General features: G+C 37.0%; 2 protein-coding genes and 1 non-coding gene across 5 annotated transcripts in view; 1 reads left to right on the top strand and 2 right to left on the bottom strand.

Moving 5' to 3' along the window:
- The window catches only part of SESN1 (sestrin 1), a 595113-nt gene that overhangs the window by 168498 nt on the left and 401408 nt on the right, over positions 1 to 25207 (bottom strand). The gene's annotated exons all lie outside the window — the stretch shown is intronic.
- The window catches only part of CEP57L1 (centrosomal protein 57 like 1), a 68935-nt gene that overhangs the window by 20767 nt on the left and 22961 nt on the right, over positions 1 to 25207 (top strand). For 2 of the 3 annotated variants that reach the window (XM_049771196.1, XM_049771197.1), the window contains exons 2-4: positions 14304 to 14469; positions 18151 to 18330; positions 21791 to 21912. In XM_049771196.1, the coding sequence (XP_049627153.1) occupies positions 14307 to 14469; positions 18151 to 18330; positions 21791 to 21912 (465 nt within the window). In that variant the 5' untranslated portion in view covers positions 14304 to 14306. Of the gene's footprint in view, positions 1 to 14303; positions 14470 to 18150; positions 18331 to 21790; positions 21913 to 25207 lie in introns of those variants that run through there. The other variant, XM_049771198.1, reaches the window with a different exon arrangement.
- On the bottom strand, positions 14578 to 14684 carry LOC126008381 (U6 spliceosomal RNA). The gene has a single exon (XR_007495717.1). It is a non-coding gene; the product is annotated as a U6 spliceosomal RNA (small nuclear RNA).

Genomic DNA, 25207 nt, shown 5'->3' on the forward strand with positions numbered 1-25207 from the left:
GAGTTTGAACCCAAAAATCACGATTTTGAATTGTACTGAGATGCGTCAGCCCAGACAAGAGTGCAGTTGCTCGGCTACTCTCCGTGGATTTCTTCTAGCCAAGGAGCCTTAACAGAACACATAAAAAAGATCACTTCAAAGATCACAATGGGAAAACAATGCAGAACCCCACCACCTTGTACCTGAAGATGCTAGTTCTGCAGACCCAACTAATATCAGCCACTTACATAACCTCTCTGTTCAGGACATTAAAGAGGAAATGTTCAGGCTATTCAAAGAATTCAAAGAAGTCATGGGAAAGACAGCCCATAAGATTCAAGAGTAGATGACAGTAGAAATGATAAAATTTCTTTTTTTTTTTTTGCATTTTTGTTCTTTATTTAAACATCTTGATTACAAATATGATTGTGATTAGGTTTCAGTCATGTAAAGAACACCTTCCTTCACCAGTGAAACATTCCCACCACCAATGTCCCAAATCTCCCTCCATCCCACCCCACCCCCACCTGTATTCTAGACAGGCTTTCCGGGTCTCTCATTCATTCACATGATTATGGTAGTTCTCAGTGTAGTTATTTCTATAACTGCACTCACCACTCTTTGTGGTGAGCTTCATGGAGTGAGCTGGAAGTTCCAGCCCTCCTCTCATTGCCTCTGAGGATGGTTGCAAAATTGACTTTTATTTTTCTTAAAACTCATAGATGAGTGAGACTATTCTGAGTCTCTCTCTCACCCTCTGACTTATTTCACTCAGCATGATAGACTCCATGTACATCCATGTATAGGAAAATTTCATGACTTCATCTCTCCTGATGGCTGCATAATATTCCATTGTGTATATGTACCACAGTTTCTTTAGCCATTCATCTGTTGAAGGGCATCTTGGTTGTTTCCAGAGTCTGGCTATTGTGAATAGTGCTGCAATAAATATAGGTGTGAGGAAGGGGTTTTTGTGTTGTATTCTTGTGGTCTTAGGGTATATCCCTAGGAGTGGAATAGCTGGGTCGAAAGGGAGCCCAATTTCCAGTTTTTGGAGGAATCTCCATGTCGCTTTCCATAGAGGTTGGACTAGACAGCATTCCCACCAGCAGTGGATAACAGTTCCTTTTTCTCCATATCCCGGCCAACACCGATTGTTCTCATTCTTTGTGATGTGTGCCAATCGCTGTGGTGTGAGATGGTATCTCATCGTTGTTTTGATTTGCATCTCCCTAATGATCAGTGATGAGGAGCATTTTTTCATGTGCCTTTTGGCCATTTGTATTTCTTTATCAAAGTGTCTGTCATTTCTTCTCCCCATTTTTTAATGGGATTAGATGTTTTTGTTGGGATTCAGTCTGGTTGACCTATCAAGTGTTGACAGGGCCGTGTTGAGGTCTCCCACAATTATTGTGTTATTATTGATGTCTTTCAGATTTGTCAGTAATTGTATTAGATAATTTGCTGGTCTCTCATTGGTTGCATATATGTTTAATAGTCTGATTTCTTCCTGTTGCACATATCCCTTGATTAGTACATTGTGTCCATCTTTGTCCCTTACAACTCTTTTGAATATAAAGTTGGTGTCATCAGATATTAATATGGCCACCCCAGCTTTTTTAAATGTGTTGTTTGATTGGATGATTTTCCTCCAGCCTTTGATTTTGAGTCTATGTTTGTTCTGACTATTCAGGTGTGTTTCTTGTAGGCAGCAGAAGGTTGGATTCATCTTTTTGACCCATTTTGCCACTCTGTGTCTTTTAATTGGTGAATTTAGTCCATTGACATTGAGGTAGATGAGTATCATAGGATTTAATGTCATCTTTGTAGATAAGTTTGCTGTGTTTGTTGGTCTCTCTTGTCTTAAAATAGACCTTTCAGTTTTTCCTTTAAGGCTGGTTTTTCATCTGTAAAGTTTCTGAGCTGTTGTTTATCCATGAAGCTATGTATCCTTCCTTCACACCTGAACGTGAGTCGGGCTGGGTGCAGTATTCTTGGTGAGACATTCATTTCCTTCTGTCTTGTCACAATATTCCACCACTGTCTTGTAGCCTTGAGAATTTCTTGTGACATGTCTGCTGTAAGTCTTAGGGATGCTCCTTTGAATGTAATTTCCCTTTTTGATCTTGCTGCTTTCAGTATTCTATCTCTATCTGTGGGATTTGTCATTGTAACGAGAATGTGTCTTGGGGTGCTTTTCTTTGGGTCTCTTTTAGCTGGTACTCTTTGGGCTGCGGGATTTGATTGCATGTAGTCTTTAACTCTGGGAGTATCTCTTTGATAATGTCTTTGACAGTTGATTCTTCTTGGAGATCTCCTACCTGGACCTCTGGGACTTCGATGATTCTTATGTTGTTTCTGTTGAGTTTATCAAAGACTTCTATTTTCATCTGTTCACATTCCTTGAGTACTTTTTCCATTGCCTGATTGTTTGTCCTAAAGTTCTTTTCCAATTTCTTCTGCTGTGTTGAGTTTTTCTGCATCTCATCTTCCAGCACACTGATTCTGTCCTCACCTGCTGTTACCCGGCTGGCGAGGCCATCCTCTGAGTTTTTCATTTGAGCTATCATGTTTTTCAGATCTGTTATTTCAGTTTGGAGTTTTCTGATTTCTGTCTTTGTGTTATGTTCAGATCGATGTATGCTTTCTTTGAGTTCTACAAACATCTTCCATATTGCTATTCTAAACTCCTTATCCGAGAGGTTAATCAGATGGTTGGGATTTTTTTAGGTCATCCGAGCTATTGTCTTCTTTCTCTGTGCATGGTGTTTGCCTGCGAGGTTTCCCCATTGTTACGCTTGTAGTGTGATTTTTTCTGCGTGTTGTGGTTGGGTTCATTAGTTAGAAAGAGTGCTCTCTGGGAGAACTATTTTTCTGGGCCCTTTTTGGCCCACTCCCAATAGGTTTCAGAGACAGGACAGTGGAAAAACACACACAGGCAACACTCACAGTCGGGAATAACTAAGCAGAAATGATAAAATTTCAAACAATATCAGGGCTGAAAACCATGGTAGTTGAAATGAAAACCTCCCTGGCAAGGCTTATCAGCAGAGTTAACAATTGCTGAGGACAGAATCAGTTAGTTGTAAAATGTTATATCTTTGAAGGTATAATACTTTCATTCAGCAGAAGAAACTGCTAAAAGTGTTTTATGATAAATGAACAGAACATGAAAAACAACCTCAAATTAAATGAAGTGACAACAATAGATATTTGGGATAAATTTAACAGGAACAATGTAAGAATCATTGGGTTTCCAGAGGGCCAAGAAGGAAACCCCTATGAAGAAGCAATAATCAAGACATCATTGCTGAGAAATTTGCAGAGCTGAAGAATGCTTGCACCCACACCCTGGGCACCAACTAAAAGAAATCCAAATAAAGCACTCCAAGACACATCTTAGTCACAATGATAAAAGCCATAGATAGAATACTGAAAGCAGGAAAATCAGAAAGGAAAATTACAGGACCAAAGTGATAGTATAATAGGTAGGGTTTTTTCTTTGCACGTTGCCAATATGGGTTAAATTTGCAGCATCTCATATGGTCCTTTGAGTATGCCAGGAATAATTTCTATGTGCATAACAAGGAATAGTACCTTGAGCACTGCCAGGTGTGGCCCAAAAACTTAAAATGGGAGGGGTAATTGCATACAAAGAAACAAACAAGATTTTTATTTATTTATTTATTTTTTGCTTTTAGGGCCACACCCGGTGATGCTCAGGGGGTATTCCTGGCTGTGCACTCAGAAATCGCTCCTGGCTTGGGGGACCACATGGGACGCTGGGGAATCGAACTGTGGTTTGTTCTAGGTTAGCATGTGCAATGCAAACGTCCTACCACTTGCACCACTGCTCTGGCCCTAAGATTTAGAGTAGATTTATCACAAATCTCTCAATGTCAGTGACACCAATTAAGAGACACAGTGGCAGAATGGATCCAAAAATTGAATTCAACATTTTGCTTCCTGTAAGAAATGCATCTAAGTAGTCACAGGAAACACAGACTTAAAGTCAAAGGTTGTAGGACAATCCTTCAAGCAAACAACTCCTTTAAAAAGGCTGGGGTGGCCATACTAAATATCAGATAATACAGATTTAGGCTTTAAAAGGTTATTAAGAGATAGATGGGAATTTCTTAATCATCAAGAGATGTGTACACCAGGAGAAAATCATACCTAAATATATATGCTAATAGATTTAAAGAAATATGTCAATAGCAACACAATAATAGTGGAAGACTTAAACACTGCCCTAGCACCTATGCTTCCATATAGTTTCTATGAGCTAACATTACCCTGATACCAAAATCAGACATAAATACCACATTTTACTGAACATAGATACAGAGATCCTCAATAAAATACTAGCACATAGAATCCAACAACTCATCTAGGTTATACACCATGACCAAGTAAGATTCATCCCAGAGATGCAATGTTTTAATATATGCAAGTCATTATAGATATAATACACCATATTAATAAAAGGAAAAATAAAAACCATATGATCATTGTAGTAGATGCATACCAAGCATTTGACAAGGTCCAACACCCATTCATGGTAGATTAAAAAAAAAAAAAAAAACTCAACCAGATGGGAATTGAAGGAACTTTTCTAAGTATAGTCAAGGCAATTAACCACAAGCCAATTGCAAGCATTATACTCAGCAAGGAAAAACTAAAAGCCTTTCTTCTAAGATCTGCCATGAGACAAGATTTTCCCCTTTAACCACTTATATTCAGTATAATACTGGAAGTACTGGCCATAGCAATCAGGCAAGTAAAAGATTCAAGAGCATCACTACAGGAATGGAAGAAGGCAAGTTCTCACTGTTTTCAGATGATATGATACTATACTTAGAAAATTCTAAAAACTTTACCACAGCATCTAAAAACAATACATTTTTATAGCAAAGTGGCAGGCTACAAAATTGATAAACAAAAATCAATGGCTTCTCTTTATACAAATAATTAAATAGAAGAAAAAGGCATTAAAAAATCCCATTCACAGTTGTACTGCAGAAAATCAAGTCCTTAGAGTCAATTTAAAAAAGGAGATGAAAGACCTGTACAAAGAAAACTACAAAATACAGCTTAAAGAAATAAAAGAGGATACAAGGAAATGGAGACATATACCCTGCTCATGTTTTGAGAGAAATAATATCATTAAAATGACAATATTTCCAAAAGCATTGTACAGATTTAATGCAAGCCTTCTAAGGATACCCATGACATTCTTCAGACAAGTAGATTAAACATTATTGAAATTCATTTGGAACATTAAAATCCACAAATAACTAAAGCATTCCCTTGGGGAAAGAAGATGGGAAGCATCACTTTCCATGGCCTTAACTTGTACTATAAAACAGCAGTCATTAAAACAGCATGGTATTGGAATAAAGACAGACCCTCAGATCAGAGTAATAAACTTGAATATTGAGACTGATCTATAGGTATATGACCAATTAATCTTTGATAAAGGAGCAAGAAACACAAAGTGGAACAAGGAAAGCTTCTTTAAGTGGTGTGGGAAAAAACTGGTCAACTATGTTTACAAATGTGAACTTAGACCTCTCTAACACCATGTATGAAGGTCAAATAAGAATGGATTAAAGACCTTGATATTAGACCTAAAATCATATGGTACATAGAGGAAAACATAGGCAGAACACTCCCTGACATTGAAGCTAAAGGCATCTTCAAGGATGAAATACCATGTCCAAACAAGTGGAAGCAAAGATAAACAAATGGGACTACATTAAACTGAGAAACTTCTACACTTCAAAGGACATAATGACTAAGACACAAAGGTCTGGTATCGAATGGGAGAAACTATTTACCCAATACCCATCAGATAAGGAGCTAATATCTAATATATAAAAGAGACTGACAGAACTTAACAAGAAGAAAATATCTAACCCCATCTAAAAATGGGGAGAAGAAATGAACAGACATTTCTTCAAAAAAGAAATACAGAGGGTCAAGAGGCACACCAAAAAGTGTTCCATATCACTAATTATCAGGAGGATGCAAATCAAAACAAAAATGAGGTACCAAGGCTGGAGTGGTAGCACAGCAGTAAGTTGTTTGCCTTGCACGCAGCTAACCCAGGATGGACGGACACAGGTTTGATCCCCAGAGCCAGGAGCAATTTCTGAGTGCAGAGCCAGGAGTAACCCCTGAGTGCCACTGGATGTGACTCCCCCCCCAAAAAAATAAAAACAAAACAAAGTAATAATAATAAGGTACTATCTCACACCACAGAGATTGGCACACATTACAGAAAACAGGTACAACCAGTGCTGGCATGGATGTGGGAAGAAAGGAACTCATTCACTGTTGGTGATCCAGCCTTTTTGGATAACAATATGGATATTCTTTAGAAAGCTTTTTGGATAACAATATGGATATTCTTTAGAAAGCTAGCAATTGAACTACCATGTGATCTAGCAATACTACTAAGAATATATTCAAGGGACCCAAAAACGCCATGTAGAAAAGCCCTCTCCATTTCTATGTTCATTACAGCACTATTTCCAATATAGAATTTGGAAACAACCCAAGTGCCCGAGAACAGATGAGTGGCTAAAGAAACTGGGAAATCTACCCAATGGAATACTACACAGCTGTTAGGAAAAATGAAGTCAAAATTTGCTTATACATGGTTGGATATGAAGATTAGTATGCTAAGTGAAATGAGTCAGAGGAAGAGAGATAGACATAGAATAATCTCACTCATTTGTGGGGTATAAAAAAATATGGTAATAGTACTCAGAGACTATAAAGAGAAGGATCAAGAGGACCAGACCATGGTAAGAGGTTTACCACAAAGAGTGGTGAATACAGTTAGGGTAGTGAATGGTCCATGGTAACAGTGATGGTTGGAACTTATCACTCCTGAACTGGGTGCTGAGAGGGGATAAAGTAATACACGTGGTACCTTGCAATCAGTAATAGAGCATACCACAATATCAAAAGAGAGTAGTAAAATACCTGTCCCCAGAGGAGGTGGGTGGATTGGAGGGAAACTAGGGTCATAATTAGCACTGTACTGCAAACCAATGTGTCTAAAAAAGGAGAGGGGGAGAGACAGAGAAACGTACGCTTCAGACAAGAAGGGAAGAGGGCATTAGGAATGAGAGGGAAATGGGACATTGGTGGCTGGAAATGTACAGGATGTTGTGCGTTGTATGACTAATGCAATTGTGTACATATTTATCTGTGGGAAAAGAAAACTATTACAAACAACCTTGTAGCCATGATGTTTAATTAAAAAATTAAAATTAAAAAAATAAATGAAATTTTAATTCAGCATTGAAAATGTAAAATATTTCTTAGCAAACTAGGAGTAAATATACCTTTCTTAATCTAGTAAAGGACAACTGAATGCACCATGAATGAATGCCCTAGTGCTAGAAAGTTTGTCCTGTCATTTAAAGAAGTTTACCTTGTCCTTTAACACTTCTTACAAAACTAGTGTCAAGGCTATGAATTGCCTAAGCTGTTGCTTCGAATGAAGCTTTGTATAATTCCCATAAATCTAAAGTTTAATCTAACTGGATAGAGTATTTAAGCTGTTGCTTGTGAATGAAGCTCTTTATAATTCCCTAAAATCTAACTGGATAGAGTACTTATGATGATGTGCTCACCATAAATTTTATTGCTATTTTGTGTAATATCCCTCCATTCTTTTCTGGCTTGGTATTTCTTCTCCCCATTTTTTGATGGGGTTAGATGTTTTTTGTAAGTTCTGTCAATAACTTCTATATCTTAGATATTAGCCCCTTATTTGATGGTTATTGGGTGAATAGTTTCTCCCATTCTGTGGATGGCTTTTGTATCTTAGGTATTATTTTCTTTGAGGTGCAGAAGCTGCTTAGCTTAATTTAGTCCCAGCTGTTTATCTCTGCTTTCACTTGTTTGGAGAGTGATGTTTTCTCACTGAAGATGCCTTTAGTCTCAATATCATGGAGTGTCTTATGTACGTGTTATTCTATATACCTTATGGTTTGGGGTCTGATATCAAGGTCTTTAATCCATTTAGATTTGACCTTTGTGCATGGTGTTAGATGGAAGTCTGAGTTCATTTTTTTTTTTTTTTTTTGGTTTTTCAGGCCACACCCGTTTGATGCTCAGGGGTTACTCCTGGCTAAGCATTCAGAAATTGCGCCTGGCTTGGGGGGACCATATGGGACGCCGGGGGATCGAACCCTGGTCCTTCCTTGGCTAGCGCTTGCAAGGCAGACACCTTACCTTTAGTGCCACCTCGCCGGCCCCCTGAGTTCAATTTTTGTATGTGGCTGATCATAACACCACTTGTTGAAAATGCTTTCCTTGCTCCATTTTGCATTTCTTGTCCCTTTATCAAAGATTAATTGATTGTATGTCTGGGGAACATTCTCTGAATACTCAAGTCTATTCCACTGATCTGAGGGTGCTGATAGTATTTTCTCATAAACTGAATATTTAAGACATACTATAAAGATGACTCAAAGTCTAATTATTTAATTATTTCATCCTCATTAAGTTTTAAACTTAATGGATTCAAGTTCAATATAAAAAATTCTATAGTGCTCCATTTTTAATTCTGTAATCAATAAATTGGCTTAGAAATTAGATTTTACATAATGACATTGAGTCAGACTAATAACATATAACAGGTGGTATATTATAAAAATAAAATATTTCTAAACATTGGAATTACTTGATGCTTTATTTGTTTATTTTTGTTTGGGGGCCACACCTGGCAGTGCTCAGGAGTTACTCCTGGCTGTATGCTGAGAAATCTTTCTTGGCAGGCCAGGGGACCATATGGGATGCCGGGGATCAAACCCTGGTTGCTCCTGGGTAAGCTACGTGCAAGGTAAATGGCCTCCCACTGTGCTCTCGCTTTGGCCTGATGATTTTATTTTAAGCTGTTGTTCTCATATGTGTGTGTATATTTATATCATATATCTATCTTAGAATAACAAGCTTGAAAATACTCAAGAAAACAGTAATACTTACTATATAAGCAAGCCAATTTTATTGGATATAATGCTGACACATCTGTCACCAGTGTTCTTTCATCTATCTTCAATATTTTGTCTTGGCCTTTTTTTCAAAAGTGAGATCACAAACTACTTGATAGAAAAAGTGATGCCCTGTCTCATATTTCTACATATTAGACCATAGATATTAAATAACTACTTGTTCACACTCTGCCTGCTTTGTTGCCATTTTCTCACATTTTCCCCCTTCCTTCTGTGATTACTTCCTTTAACTTAGCTCAATGAGAGAAGGTTTTTTCCTTCCTTCATTGACCTTCTAAATATTTGTGGTTTTCAACAATCTGAATTCTATCCTTTATATTTAAATACTCTTTTCCTATCTCTCTGTCATGTCTCTGGATTCTGGGTGGGGATCAAAGTATGTCTGTCATTCTTAATATAAAATTTTGTCTCAACTTGTTTAGGGGCACTACAGTGGATAGATGTGAATCTCTCTAAAAGAAAAAGGCATGAATCTCAGATCCCCCTTTCCATATTTAGACTGGCCTAATTAAATCTTTGCACTTTATTCATGATTTAAAAAAAACAGATTTTTATCTCTAGATTCATCTTTATTTCAGCTGTTTGCTATATCTAAAATAGTTATTTTCCATCATATTTTTATGCCCTTACTTTTTAGTCCTTATTTACATTAGCACCACTACCATTTCTCCAGTTGTTTAAAAATCCAGGGAGTCTGGGGTTTGGATGGATAGTTCAGTGATTCCAGGTTTAGGTTCAGTCACTGGTTTCACATAAGGTTTCCTGAAGATGGCCAGGAGTCACCTCTGAGCAGTGAGCCAGGAATAAGCCCAAACAATGCCAACTGTGTACGCACCACCCCAAAAAAAAACTCCAGGAAATATTTCTTGTTTCAAGCTTCCCTATCTTAACAGATTAATTAAACTATCAGTAAAAGTATATTTATTACTTTTAAAATATTAGGGTTTCTTTAAAAAAATTGATGTTACTTTTTTGTTTTGAAGCCACAGCTACTAGTGCTTGGGAGCTACTCTGCTTAGAGTTCACAAGTCACTCCTCACCATGACTGGAGGACCTTGTAGTGCAGAGGTTCAAACCTGGGCTTCCTACATGGAAGTCATGTTTATTCCATTCCATTGTGCTATATATCCCTCGTGCTGCTATTTTTGACTCTTTTTGATTCTCTCCTTTTCCTTGTTTCACTTACCTACCTGGTTTACAGGTTCTTTCTTTTTTTGTTTGTTTATTTGGAGGCCAAATGGATAGTGCTTAGGGTTTACTCTTGGCTCTGTATTCAAGGATATCTCCTGATGGGGTCTATAGACCTTTCAGTGTACCCAGGGATCAAATCCTTGACAGCTATATGCAAAGCAAGCATCCTTTCCACTGTACTATCTCCTTGGCTCCTCTGGATTCTTTCAAAGAGATATTGTGTTTTTTATGTTTATCACATCCATTTCAGTCTTACATCAGGCTCATGTTTTTATCTTAATTAAATAACTCCCCAATTTGTCCCTCTATGATTTCTTCCCCCTCCAATCAGACTACTTAGAGACATCAGAATATGCAAAGCTGATCATAACTATGTATCACCAAATTCACTAATGAGTATCATTAATAATCATGAAGATCTGGGGCTAGAGAAATAGTACAACAGGCAGGGCATTTGTTTTGCATGCAGCTGACCCAGGTTTGATGCCCCATGTTGTCTTCTGTAAAATTACTTTTAATTTTAACATTTTCTGAGTTAATTGCACAGGTACTCTTTTTTATGTCATCTCTGCCCCTTGGATGATTTATGATAAGTTCTGGCTAATAAAAACAGCTGAGGGGGAGAAGCAGAGAGAATAGAACAGCAAGCTAGATGAAGACAGTTAGATCCTAGAGGCTGCTCAACCCTCTGGACGTTTTTGCACCTTCTCTCATGACTCAGTCTATTTCTTTCTTGTGCGACACCCCTTGCTGCCAACCCATCTGTCCCAGGGTGGGCATGAACATGGCAAATACCACGAACTACAGATGGCTGGAAGTAGTCTGCAGCCATTGCCCCCAGGAAGCCAGCGAGTTGAAGGCCCCCATACCTGGTGTCCCATCTGGTCTCCTGAGCACTTTCAGGAGTAATTTCTGAGTGCAGTCAGGAGTAATCCCTGAACAGCACAAGGTATGTCCCCTTCTATCTCCAGTAATTATGTATTTTTATATTTTCTATTCATGTTAAACCCTGTGTTATTTCGGCCCTTTTTTCATCTTTTTTTCTTGATGTTCAGTAGGCCCTGATTAAGCACATTTAAAATTTTATTTTATTTTATTTTATTTTTTTGGTTTTTTGATCACACCCAGCAGTGCTCAGGGGTCACTCCTGGCTCTTCGTTCAGAAATCGTCCCTGGCAGGCACAGGAGACCATATGGGATGCCGGGATTCAAACCACCATCCTTCTGGACGCAAGTCAAATGTCTTACCTCCAGGCTATCTCTCCAGCCCCTAAAATTTTATTTTTAAATGATTTTTATTTAATTAGCCATGTTTTAAAGTGAGGGACACTAAAAATAATGTGGAAATGCCAAATCTATATCCTTTGTTCACTATTATTTTTCATTTTATTGTAATTTAGGCTAGTCATATTATTTTGATAAAGATCACCCTACTTCCACTGGGATATATAGACTACCATCTTCCTGCTGGTAGAACTGGATCTTCCTGCTTTCAGCTTTCAGTCTATACCCCACTGTTAACTGTGCCAAGTGTCCCTGGCCCAGAAATGACTCTAATTGTCTTTGCAGAAAAAACAAACTTCCAGTCCTCTTCTCAGATAAAATTAAAGCAGTCTGCTGGCTGTGTGGAAAGGTGAAGGGGATTCAGGAATATAATTTACTTTTAAAACATTTTGTTCTATAGTTTTTTATAATATCTTAACTACTTTTTAAAGAAGTATTGGTAGTTTCTGAGTCTTTTGGAGGTTCTACAAGATAAAATTTAAATTCATTTGTGTAGTTTGGGTAAGTATAGGTTGCCTTTCTACATTTGCTAAATCTGTTAACTATTTGGCTATTTTCCCAGTTTACAAAAATCAGTTTCATATGTTGGTGAGTTTCCAAGAAGGAGCAAAAGTCAATGCATATGTTCACTCTGCCATATTTATCTAAATTCCTCTTTGAACGTCATTTTTAATCCTAGATCATTTATGGCTTTTCTGGTTTATCCATCAGTCAAGTAAAGAAGACAACCTCTAACCTCTCTTTTGCCTTCTCCATGATGGTATTTTATGTTTTGATTATAGATCTGTTCTTGTTGAATCCATACTTCCTTTTAAAATTGTTTTGTTTTGTTTTTAACTCTACCACATTGTTTTGCAGCCAGTATTCTGAATTTTTTTCTCTGGAAAACTGAAACTAATCCCCGTCTTAGCCCTCACATTACAATTATACAGGATTGTATGTTTGTTTGTTTTTGGGTCACACCCAACAGTGCTCAGGTACTGTGCTGGCTCTGTGCTCATAAATCGCTCCTGGCAGGCTCAGGGGACCATATGGGATGCCGGAGTTAAACCTAGGTCCATCCTAGGATGGCTGCATACAAGGCAAACACCCTACCGCTGTGCTATCACTCCAGTCCAACTTTACATGTTTTTTTCTTTCATTTAAGTGATTTATTTTATTTAACATAATTTTGACAACTTTCATCTATGTTGTGACATTTGTCAGAATGTTCTTTTTCAATATCAATATTTCACTTATATGTTTATCTTGGGTCATGAAGATGGCACATAGAACTTGGAGTACATGTTTTGCATTTAGGAGCCCTGAGTTTAAGCCCTGGTACTACTGCATGATTCCTTAGCACTATCAGGAGCAAGTTTTGCACACTGCTGAGTATATACCCCAAGAAGAAAAGAAGGAAGAGGAAGAAAAAGCAAGAAAAGAAAATGCACTTTTAATGTTTTTTTTACCTCATTATGTTTTTCTGTTCAATGATGGACATTTGGATTATTACTGTCTTTTTGCTATTTTGAATATTTCTGTTTTAGATATGAATCTACAAATACCTTTTGAATACCCTGATTTTGATACTTTTGAATTGTAAAATCCAGAAATGTCATTATCATATTTTTAAAAATTGATTGATTGATTGATTTTTTAATGATCATTTTTTTTATTTAAACACCTTGATTACATACATGATTGTGTTTGGGTTTCAGTCATGTAAAGAACACCCCCCATCACCAGTGCAACGTTCCCATCACCAATGTCCCAAGTTTCCCTCCTCCCCACCCAACCCCCGCCTGTACTCTAAACAGGTTCTCCATTTCCCTCATACATTCTCATTATTAGGACAGTTCAAAATGTAGTTATTTTTCTAACTAAACTCATCACTATTTGTGGTGAGCTTCCTGAGGTGAGCTGGAACTTCCAGCTCTTTTCTCTTTTGTGTCTGAAAATTATTATTGCAAGAATGTCTTTCATTTTTCTTAAAACCCATAGATGAGTGAGACCATTCTGCATTTTCTCTCTCTCTCTGACTTATTTCACTCAGCATAATAGATTCCGTGTACATCCATGTATAGGAAAATTTCATGACTTCATCTCTCCTGACAGCTGCATAATATTCCATTGTGTATATGTACCACAGTTTCTTTAGCCATTCGTCTGTTGAAGGGCATCTTGGTTGTTTCCATAGTCTTGCTATGGTAAATAGTGCTGCAATGAATATAGGTGTAAGGAAGGGGTTTTTGTATTGTATTTTTATGTTCCTAGGGTATGGTTTTTGAGTCACATCCAGTGGCGCTTAGGGATTACTCCATGGCTCTGTACTCAGAAATCAATCTTGGCAGGCTCGGGGGACCATATGGGATGCCAGGAATTGAATTGGGTCTCTCCCTGGTTGGCCACATGCAAGGCAAATGCCCTATCACTGTGCTTTCTCTAAGGCCCCTATCTTTTAAGACGCTGAAATATTAAAGGTAGTCATCCCTTTTAGAATATATGCTTTTCTTTGCATCTGGAGTAACTCTGTTGGAGAAGTACTCAGAAGGTGAGAGGTCTGTGAATTTACTGTCAGCTGAGCAAGTTTAGATCACCCATGTAATACCCACTCCAGGGCATATACTTACTGAAAAACCAGGGGAAATTATTCATGCAGTTAATATACTAAGTAATTATATTTATTTTATTGTTGAGCTTATAATTAAATTTCTGATAACTAGAGTCATAGCAATAATCCAACAATATATGTTTATGTTAAAGTTTCACCTGAGTTCATGTCTGTTTTGTCATTCAATAATGATGCTATTAATATCATTTCTTTATTCTCTACAGATAATGGACTCTGACTTAATGCACAGTATATTGGGAAGCTATCTTAAACCACCAGAAAGAGTGTTTGTTTCATCCTTTATCCAGAATAATGAATCATTTCAGACAGACCACTCGGTGAACTTAGAACTAAACTCTCCTAAAATACTTCATAGCCCAAATAGACAAGGTAATGCTAACATAAAATTTTACTTAATTTGAAGAATTATATGGAATATATTATAAAATATTTCATTTTATGTAGAAATTGAATATATTGAACTAATCTTTTTTTAACAAAAATATGGAATGCTTCACGAATTTGTATGTCATCCTTGCACAGGGGCCATGATAATCTTCTCTGTATCGTTCCAATTTTAATATATGTGCTGCCGAAGTGAGCACATATTGAACTAATCTTAATAAGACTATTCATTTTGATGATGTTGGTAAAGGTTTCTATAAACTTAGACAGATTATTTAACATTAAAGCATTATCTTCTAAAAGTATAAGATAATTATTAGCATAACCAGATTGACATATATCACAGGTTTATCATAAAATATTAGAGGGCAGGATAGAGAGTATAGAGGTAATAAAGTCATTTGCCTTACATGAAAATGACCCAGTTGGATCCCCAGTATTAAATATCCCTAGCATTTCCTAGAGCGAGTCCTAAATACAAACAATGTGAAAGCCTAGAGGCCCACTGGGTGTGGTAGTGTGCCTTTCCCCACCAAAAAAAAAAACCTCATGATAAAGCAGAAAAATGTTGCAAAGAATAGATCAGATTTGCAATTCTGCAATTTATTTTTGTTTTGGGGTGACACCCGGTGGCACTCGGGTTACTCCTGGCTCTTCACACACAAACCACTCCTGGCAGGCTCTGGGGACCATATGGGATGCTAGGTTGCAAATCTGGGTTGGCTGTGTGCAAGGCAATTGTTCTGGCCTCCACAGTCTTTTTTTTTTAAAGATGATTAAAATGTTAGTAAATTGAGTAGAATTGTGTATTTAAGATTTAAATTCAGAAATTTAAATTTCTGTCCAAAATCACTACCCCTAACATACTGATATATTTGTAGCAACTGCAAAATGTATTACAACTTTTAATATACAAACTTAGGGGAATCTTAAGATTTAGTTTACCTTTTACTATTCAAATTACTCTCCAAGATACTAGTCATCCCTTTTTAAAAAAAAAAAATGTTCTCTTGGGGCTGATCCAGATTTGATCGATACCCCGCATCTCATAGGCTTCCCAAGCACTGCAAGGAATGACATCTGAGCTCAGAATCAGGAGTAACCCCTGAGTATTGTTGCTGGGTGTGGCTCAAAAAAACAAACAAAAAAGAGTTCACTTTTTATTTTGTTGTATGGCCACACCCAGTAGTACTCAGGACTTATTCCTGGCTGTGGTGCTTGGAGAACCCCATGTGGTCCTGGACATTGAACCCCAGGGTCTGCCACTTTTAAGACATGATTTTTATCCACCATACTATTGTGGCTGTCCCCCTTTTATTAAATATTGTATAATAAATGATTGCATTATGGATTAAAGCAACCACAAAAAATAATCCAAATTAGAGAGCAGAGCCAGCCTAATTTATTTTATTTGTAAAAAAATCAATGAGCATCACTAATAAATATTACATCCTTTTAATTGGATGTGAACAGTAAAAATTAACCTACTGTATGTTTTATTTCTCTCAAGTTTTATAGTTTGAATTTTTAACTGAATAAAAAGCATAAGATAATATATTTAGAGGACTTAAGAATCAAAATAACACAAATCTACAACTTTTAATCTTTTTTTTTTTTTTTTTTTTTTTGGTTTTTGGGCCACACCCGGCATTGCTCAGGGATTACTCCTGGCTGTCTCTGTGCTCTCTCTCCGGGCCCACTTTTAATCTTTTAACCATCAAGTAAATCACTAGGTCAGTGGTCAGCAAGCCGTGGCTAGCGAGCCACATGCACCTCTTTACACTTTTTTTGTTTTTTGTGGTTTTGGGGCCATACCCAAAAACAGGGGTTACTCCTGGCTATCTGCCCAGAAATAGCTCCTAGCCGGCACGAGAGACCATATGGGACGCCCAGATTCGAACCAACCACCTTAGGTCCTGGATCAGCTGCTTGCAAGGCAAACACCACTGTGCTATTTCTCCAGCCCCTCTTTACAGTTTTTAATGCTGCTCTTCTGTGTAGCCTCTGTCAGTGTGCGCCCTGTGTGCAGCCCCTGCGGCCTGCTCCACACAGCTCTGATCAGAACCAAGGCCAGTGTTCACATTAGTGTTTGTGACTTTGTCAGTCTTGTCAGGATGTAATTTTCTCTACATTGTAAGGCAAATTTTACAGAATTTAACGTTATCGATAAATAATATCATTCTAAAGTTGTTTTTTTTTTATTGAAACTAAAAACATCCTATGTACCATCCTATGTATTTTCAGTTTGAAAAATGTGGCTCTCAAAATAAATTTTAATCGTGGTTTTGGTGAGATTTGGCTCAGTTGAAAAAGAAAAAGGTTGCCCATCACTGCACTAGGTTATAATTTTTTTTCCAATGGCAAGAACTATATTCTGCCTTTTATGTCCTAATTATCTTGGACAAATACAGTAGCTGTCATTTATTGTTTGATTAAAACCAAGCATATTAAGAACAAAGATAAACTTTTAACTAACTAGTGTATACACTAGTTAGTGAATACTAAATTTCAGTTTTTTAATTTTTATACTTTTATTCCCTTCTTTACCTTTACCTGCTGTTGTAGTGACCTGGGTCACATGTGTTGCTTAACACCAGACTGTGCTACTTGCTGAGAGTTACACACCTTTATTGCTTAACACCAGACTGTGCTACTTGCTGAAGTTACACCTTTACTTGTGTTGGTTGTATACCTGTTCACTAAAACATGCACACTTTTAGTTGTGATGGTCACACACATTGTGGCTATATTGCTCTTTGGGGATCATTGCAATACTTGTTCAGGAGTCACACTTCCTGGCTCTGGTTCTCACATATCTTTTTAGTTGTAGTGTTCAGTAAGGATCACACTCCTTTGTTGTGGTCTGTGTGTGGTGGGAAATCACTTGTGGAATTGGGAGTCATGGCTGCCAGGGCTGTGAGCATTCTCTCTGAGTGTATGGGAAACCAGAGATTAAATTTGTGACTTTACATGCAAGTGTTCTAGATACCAAGTGCTTTCTCTAGTCTTTTATTTTAATTTTTTTTTTTTTTGGTTTTGGTTTTACGGGCCATACCCATTTGATGCTCCCTCAGAAATTGCCCCAGGCTTGGGGGGACCATATGGGACGCCAGGAATCTTTCCTTGGCTAGTGCTTGCAAGGCAGACACACACCTTACCTCTATCGCCACCTCGACGGCCCCTATTTTAATTTTCTTTTTTTTCCCCTTCCCCCCTATTTTAATTTTCTTAATCCATACTCAAATTTCTATGCTTGCCAGACTCTCTACATCATCTTAAATTTTTTGCTTTCAATCTAGAAAATAAACAAATGGAATCATAAACATATTGTTTTAATAAGATGTTAGAAAAAAAAAGTGTTCCTCTAGAGTTTCAGTCATTTTTGTTTGTTTTTGTTTTGGGTCCGCTCTAAGCAGTCCTCAGGGGTTCTTCCTTGCTCTACACTCAAGAATCACTCCTGGCAGGCCCAGGGGGCCATTTGGGATGCCTGGGTTCAAAACCAGATTGGCTGTATGCAAGGCAAGTGCCTTGCCCACTGTACTATCACTCCAGCCCACATTTTTTATTTTTATGAAAAATATTACATGTACTTTTTTTTGACTTTTGTATTTATAGTGATTGTAATTCAAAAATTTTTAAATATCAGGCTAATTTTTTTTCCAACAGCTCTTATCTTAGCCTTAAAAAGTCTTCAGGAAAAAATTCATCGTTTAGAGTTAGAAAGAACACAAGCTGAAGATAACTTGAACATTCTTTCCAGAGAAGCAGCACAGTATAAAAAGGCCTTGGAGAATGAAACAAATGAGAGAAATCTGGCATACCAGGAACTGATAAAGCAGAAAAAAAGTAAGAAAATTCAATACTTAACAGAAATATGGTTGTTACTAAAGTTTGTATTTAAAATCAACTAGCTTGGGCCAAGCAGATTTACTAAAATATCTTTTTACATACAAACCTTGAAGCCTATTTTTAGATATTTTAATATGTTCAGAAATAAAATCGAACTTTCCTCTATTATGTCTGTTATTTCAGTTCAGAAATTTCTGAGGCTGGCTATTTTTCTTTTAGAGAAGTTTGTGTTCTCTCTTTCTCTCCACCCTCCCTTTCTCACTCTCTCCCTCTTTTTCTCTCTTTCCCTCTTTTTCTTTCCTCCTCTTCCTCTCTCTCTTCTTTCTCCTCTCTCTCTGTTTTCCTTCTGTCACACTTCTATTTTAATTCCAAAACAGATTATTGAGATTTTTAAATTGAATTTTTAGATAATTTATATTTAGAAATTAGAATATTTTCAGAACACAAAACATTCTATTTAACCAGTAACTAATTGAAGTACTTTGTTTTTAGTTAAGTTTTCCAGTTAATATTTGAAAATATAAGATAACACTAGTAATTTAAAAATACAAACTATAATTTAACTTGAGAGTTGATTAGAGAAAATAATTAAGAAGGTATAGGTTTCTGTGCAAGTTTTGACCCAAGTTTTAGAGATTTAGAACGTTTTTTTTTTTACATAATTTCACTTCAGTGCATATGACTTTCTTGTTTTATCACTAAATTCACCCTTAAGAACATGATTCCAGTGTGTGTTTTAACTTATAAATAGAATAACTAATACCTTTTTGTTGTTGTTGTTTGAGGCCAAATGTGGTAGTAGTCAGGACTTATTTCTCCTCTGTGCTCACAGATCACTTCTGTCAGGACTTGGGGGATCATCTATGGTGCTGGGGATCAAACCCAGGTCTCCTGATGTAAGGCAGTCACCCTACCTGTTGTACTATTGCTCTAGCCCCTCTGCGTATTAAAAGAATGAAGAAGTGGGAGAAAATTCTCTTGAGTTAAATGGGCAAAAGTAAAGAAAGGACTCAGGGAAATAAAAATGTGCAGGATTAGAATGAGATTCTTTACCGTTTACATAGTTAGCTGTGCTGTCTGTCAGTAGTTAAGAATAGGAAAAAGGAAATGGTAAAATAGATATTGATACTTGAGTTTTTTTCTTTCTTTCTTTTCTTTTTTCTTTTGGTTTTTGGGCCACACCCAGCGGTGCTCAAGTGTTACTCCTGGCTCTGCACTCAGAAATCTCTCCTGGCAGGCTTGGGGGACCATATGGGATGCGGGAATCGAACCCAGGTCTGTCTGAGTCTGCCACGTGCAAGGCAAATGCCTAACCACTGTGCTATCTCTCCAACCCTGATACTTGAGTTTTCTAAAATAGAAAAAAAATATACATTGATAGGAAAGACATTATTAAAACAAATTGTAATTTAGGTTATATGGTTTACAATAGCATTAATATGTATAGTACAAAGGAACTTCACCATTACCACTTAAAAAGCACTCAGTCAAGTCCTTCCACCACTTTCCTTATGTCATTCCTAGTTTATCTCTTCCATCCCCCACTCAACCGCACTGCTTGATAATCTCAGTTCTCCTATCAAGTGCCAAGGGTTTAGCACCATTCTGTTCTATTTCTTTGTCTTGTTTTTCTATATACCACAAATGAATAAGCTAATTCTAATATTTTTTCTTTTCACTGACTTATTTCACCTAAGATGGTGCCTTCCAGTTTTGTTCAGGTTTATAAACTGCAAAATTTTATTTTTATATCTATCTGATAGTTCATTGTGTTTATATTCCACAACTTCTTTACCCATTCATTTATGGTTAGATATTTGAGTGCTTTTCATATCCCGCCTATTGTTCTTAGAGCTGCAGTGAACATAGGTGTACATATATATTTTCAAATTAGTGTTTTTGTGGTCTTGAGGTTCCGTATTTGAGTATAATGTGCACCTATGTATAACACGCACCCCTAATTTTCGATTAAAAATCAGTATAAAATTTTGTTTCACACCAAGCATTGTAATTGACAAAAAAAAACATTGTTGAACACGTGCGGCCATGATAAAAATCATTATTAACAACATAAACTTGTATAAACACAATACCGAAATAAAATTACCGGTAACAATATCTATTTAAAATGCTTCCAAGTCAGATTCATCATCAGATACACTAAGGAGTTGTTCCCATTCTTCTTGAGTTAATTTTTCATCAGTGTCCCAGTTGGCAGGAACATCTGTTTCTCCAGTTTCTTCGCTTTCTTCTGAGTCTAAATTCCACAGCAGGTAGTCTTCTGTGCCATCCATTTCATTGCTGATGCTTCTCTTCAAAAACCACTTGATGAACCTTTCTTTTGGTATGTCTTCCTATGATGTTTGAACCCAGGATGTCACGAGAGATAGGCCAGGTTTCTTGAGATCGCGTACAGTGCGCGGCTGCAGCCCGGAAAAGGAACAGTGTGAACTCAGAATTCGCCTGCTCCCATTGGACCCGCCGCCACTGCCACCCCACCCCAACTCTCATTTATAATGCGCACCCAAACTTTGATTTCTTTTTTTGGTAGAAATTTCTGCGCATTATACCCGAATAAATGCGGTACACCAAAAAGTGGAATCACTGAGTCATATAGAAGCTTTGTTAAGAAGTCTCCATACTGTTTTACATAGAGGGTAAATCATGTGACATTCCTGCTAACCATGAAAGAGACTACCATTTTACCACATGGCCTTCAACACCAGTTGTTTCCCTTCCGTTTAATAGAGGCCATTCTCAGTGGTATGAAATGATGTCTCGTTGTTGGGATTTGTACATCCTATAGGAAAGAAACTTCAGATCTTTCATTTATAAATAATGTCATTCATTTCTCAGGACCATTCAGGACTTTTTTTTTTTTTTTTTTTGGTTTTTGGGCCACACCCTGTGATGCTCAGGGGTTACTCCTGGCTATGCGCTCAGAAGTTGCTCCTGGCTTCTTGGGGGACCATATGGGACGCCGGGGGATCGAACCGCGGTCCGTCCTAGGCTAGCGCAGGCAAGGCAGGCACCTTACCTCCAGCGCCACCGCCCGGCCCCTCCATTCAGGACTTTTATTCTTTTGTTTGTTGAATAGGATCTAACACAAGCAGGGCAAATGCTTTAACATTATTGGGCCACATTATTGGCCCTGCCAGAACTTGTGTCATTCTACAAGTTATTAGCATCTTCCCCATCAGATCTTAAGACTTTAGGAGAAACAGCATTAAACCATTTACATACAATTAATGATATTAATATATAATTTATATATAACTTGTATATTATATATAGTTACTATGCATAAAATGTATATTCATATATACAGTCAATACTTAGAAAACTTAGGAAACGAACTTTTGCCTCTTGATTGAATTTATATAATGTATTTCTTCTGATAATCAATTGATGCATATGGTAATCAATGAATTGACTTGTTATTTTCCTTTTCTCATAGATATAAGTGTACAATTAAGCTCTGCCCAGTCTCGTTGTATTCTTCTAGAGAAGCAACTAGAATATACAAAGAGAATGGTTCTCAATGTTGAACGAGAAAAAAACATGATCCTGGAACAACAGGTGAGCATATGTACTATAAGGAATATAGCAATTTTTCTTCTTTGGAACCACATTCAGCAGTGCTCAGGGCTTTCTCCTGGCTCTGCTCTCAGGGATCACACCTGGCAGTGCTGAAGGGACAATAAGGGATGCTGGAGATCAAACCCAGGCCAGCTGCATTCAAGAAAAAGCATTTTTCCTACTGTAATCACTGTCAGTAGTATTGGTTCTAACAAAAACAGAATTTAAAACAATTATTTTTCTATACTCAAAGATATAAAAGACAAGATAGAAATTTTTATGAGTATTGTGTTAATTTTCAAGTATATGCTTTTCCTTTTTCTTTTTTCCCCTTCATTCTTTCTTTATTTCTCTGTTGCTCTCATATTTTGTCCAGACTTTCCTATTTTCCTCTGAAGAAAGGAAATGATCAAAATGACATATTCTATGTGGTTTGAAATGATATCTCTTAGTTGTTTTGATTTGCATCTCCTTGATGATTAGTCATGTGGAACACTTTTTCGTGTGCCTTTTGGCCATCTGTATTTCTTCTTTGAATAAATGGGTTAGATTATTATTTTTCTTGTAAAGTTCAGTCATTGCCTTGTGTATCTTAGATATCAACCCCTTTTCCGATGAGTATCAAGTGAATAGTTTCTTACATTTCATGGGCAGCTTTTGTATTCTAGTCACTGTTTGCTTTGGAGTGCAGACATTTCTGTTTAATGTAGTCCCATTTGTTTATCTTTGCTTCCACTTGTTTGGACAGTGGTGTTTTATCCTTGAAGACGCCTTTAGCTTCAATATCACAGAATATTCTGCCTGTTTTCTATGTATCTTATGATTTCAGTTTTGATATCAAGGTCTTTAATCCATTTTAATTTGACCTATGTGCATAATGTTAAGGAGAGGTCTGAGTTCATTTTTTTGCACATAGTTGACCAGTTTTCCTAGCCCCATTTGTTAAAGAGGCTTTCCTTGCTCCACTTTGTATTTCTTACTACTTTATCAATAATTGTTTGTAAACCTGTGGATTTATCTCCAGATATTCAAGACTTTTCCATTGATCTAAGGGTCTGTCTTTATTCCAGTACCATGCTGTTTTAATGACTGCTGCTTTATAATACAGTTTAGGGAAAGTGATTCATCTGAGAAAGGGCTTTCATCCACTACTGGTGGGAATGCAGACTGGTCCAGCCTTTTGTTTTGTTTTTTTGTTTTTGGGTCACACCTGGTGGTGCTCAGGGGTTACTCCTGGCTGTCTGCTCAGAAATAGCTCCTGGCAGGCACGGGGGACCATATGGGACACCGGGATTTGAACCAACCACCATTGGTTCTGGATTGACTGCTTGCAAGGCAAACACCGCTGTGCTATCTCTCTGGGCCCCACGGTCCAGCCATTTTTAGAAAACATAGACATTCCTCAAAAAGCTAAATATTGAGTTTGTATATGATCCAGCAGTACCACTCCAGGAACATAAAAACACAATACAAAATTGCCCTCTGCACTCCTATGTTCAGCACAGCACTATTTATAATAGCCAGAATCTGGAAATAACCCGGATGTCTGACAACAAATGAGTGGCTAAAGAAACTGATACATCTATACAATGGAATTCTATGCAGCTGTTAGGAAAAATGAAGTCATGAAATTTGCATATACCTGATGAACATGGAATTATTATGCTGAGTGAAATGAGTCGTAAGGGAAATGATAGATATAAAATAATATCACTTATTTGTGGGATATACAAAAAACAAGATATAGTATGATAGTAATATCCAGAGACAGTAGATAATAAGGATCAGGAGATCCAGACCTAGAGTAGAAAGCTCTCCACAAAGAGCAGTGAGTATAGTTAGAGTAGAGAAGGGTCTACCAGAAAAATGATAGTTGGAACAGATCACTGTGGACAAGTGATGGTGTTAGAAGGGGTAAAAGTGGCATTCAGGGCAGCCCTCCATTAATAGTAGTGCAAGCCACAGTGTCAAAGAGGGGGGAGGGGGGAGAGAGAGAGAGGAGGGGGGGGAAGAGAGAGAGAGAGAGGAGAGAGGTGGAGAGAGGAGAGAGAGAGAGAGAAGAGAGTCAAATTGATGTACATTTTATGACAGAAATCCAACATAAACAATTTTATAAATATGGTGCTTATATAAAGAAATTAAAAGAAAAGTAGTAAGAGGTTCCTCACAACTAAGAAATTAAGGTATAATCAAAAGTAGAAGACATAATGTTCAAACCAGTTCTGCTCTCACAAATGTCAGAAAGTTGGTGTGGCTTTAGTTTGTAAATGGAGATCAACATTTGTATTTCTTTACTTCTTCAAAGATGTCATCATTGATCAATGATGATATATGTCTCCCAAACAATTTAGCTCAGGGACCATAAACTGGAGCCTTATTTATAGGTATTTAAATAAGTGGAATATGAAATACCTGACATCTTTATACAACTGAAATATATAAATATTAAGTGTACATTTGAGTTATAAAGTTTATATACTTGTGTGAATCACAACCCTATTAAATAATTTATATAGTCAGAAATTCTCTCATATCTCTTCCATTTTCTTTTTTTTTTTTCATTCTCCCTAGCTCCTTACAAGAGAATGTCATAAATTAGATCATAGAAAATATACTCTTTATATATATATTTCTTCATCTTGAAGTTTTTGAGATTCTTCAACCTATCCATCCTGGTATGTGTATGTTTGTGTGTGTATAGTTTATTGCTCCTGGTGTGTGTGTGTGTGTGTGTGTATGTGTGTGTGGTTTGTTGCTCCAGTTGTACTCAGGTCTTGTACCTGCACTTAAGGTTCACTCACTCCTAGCAGGGTTCAAGGGACTATGAGCAGTGCTCAGGATTGACTTAGGTTGACTATGACCAAAACAAATGCCTTAACCTATGTAATATCCCTCTGGTCCAGTTTTTTCTTTATATAGTATAAAAATTTCATTGTATAGATTAGACTCAGTTTATTTGTTTTCCTATTGATGAAAATTTGCTATGCTTCTAGTTTTGAAAGGAGTTTACTGTTAATAGTTTCTATGTATATTCTTGTCAGGTTTTATGTGTGTGGATAAGTAGAATTTCCAAGAAACTGACAGATGTAATTTTAATTTTCAGAAGACTACAAAAAGGTTTCCAAAATACTTTTTTCTAAAATATTTTGGTTTTCATTTTTCCATTTAACTCTTTTTCATTTAATTATGGTTGATGAAACAAAAAGTTAAGGATTAAGATTTTGAGGGTTAGCGAAATAGCTTAATGTGCTAAGTGCATGTTTTGCATGTAGAAGACCTTTGTTCAAGGCCTTTG

Source organism: Suncus etruscus, chromosome 4 (assembly GCF_024139225.1).
Source record: "Suncus etruscus isolate mSunEtr1 chromosome 4, mSunEtr1.pri.cur, whole genome shotgun sequence".
NCBI classification, from domain to species: Eukaryota; Metazoa; Chordata; class Mammalia; order Eulipotyphla; family Soricidae; genus Suncus; species Suncus etruscus.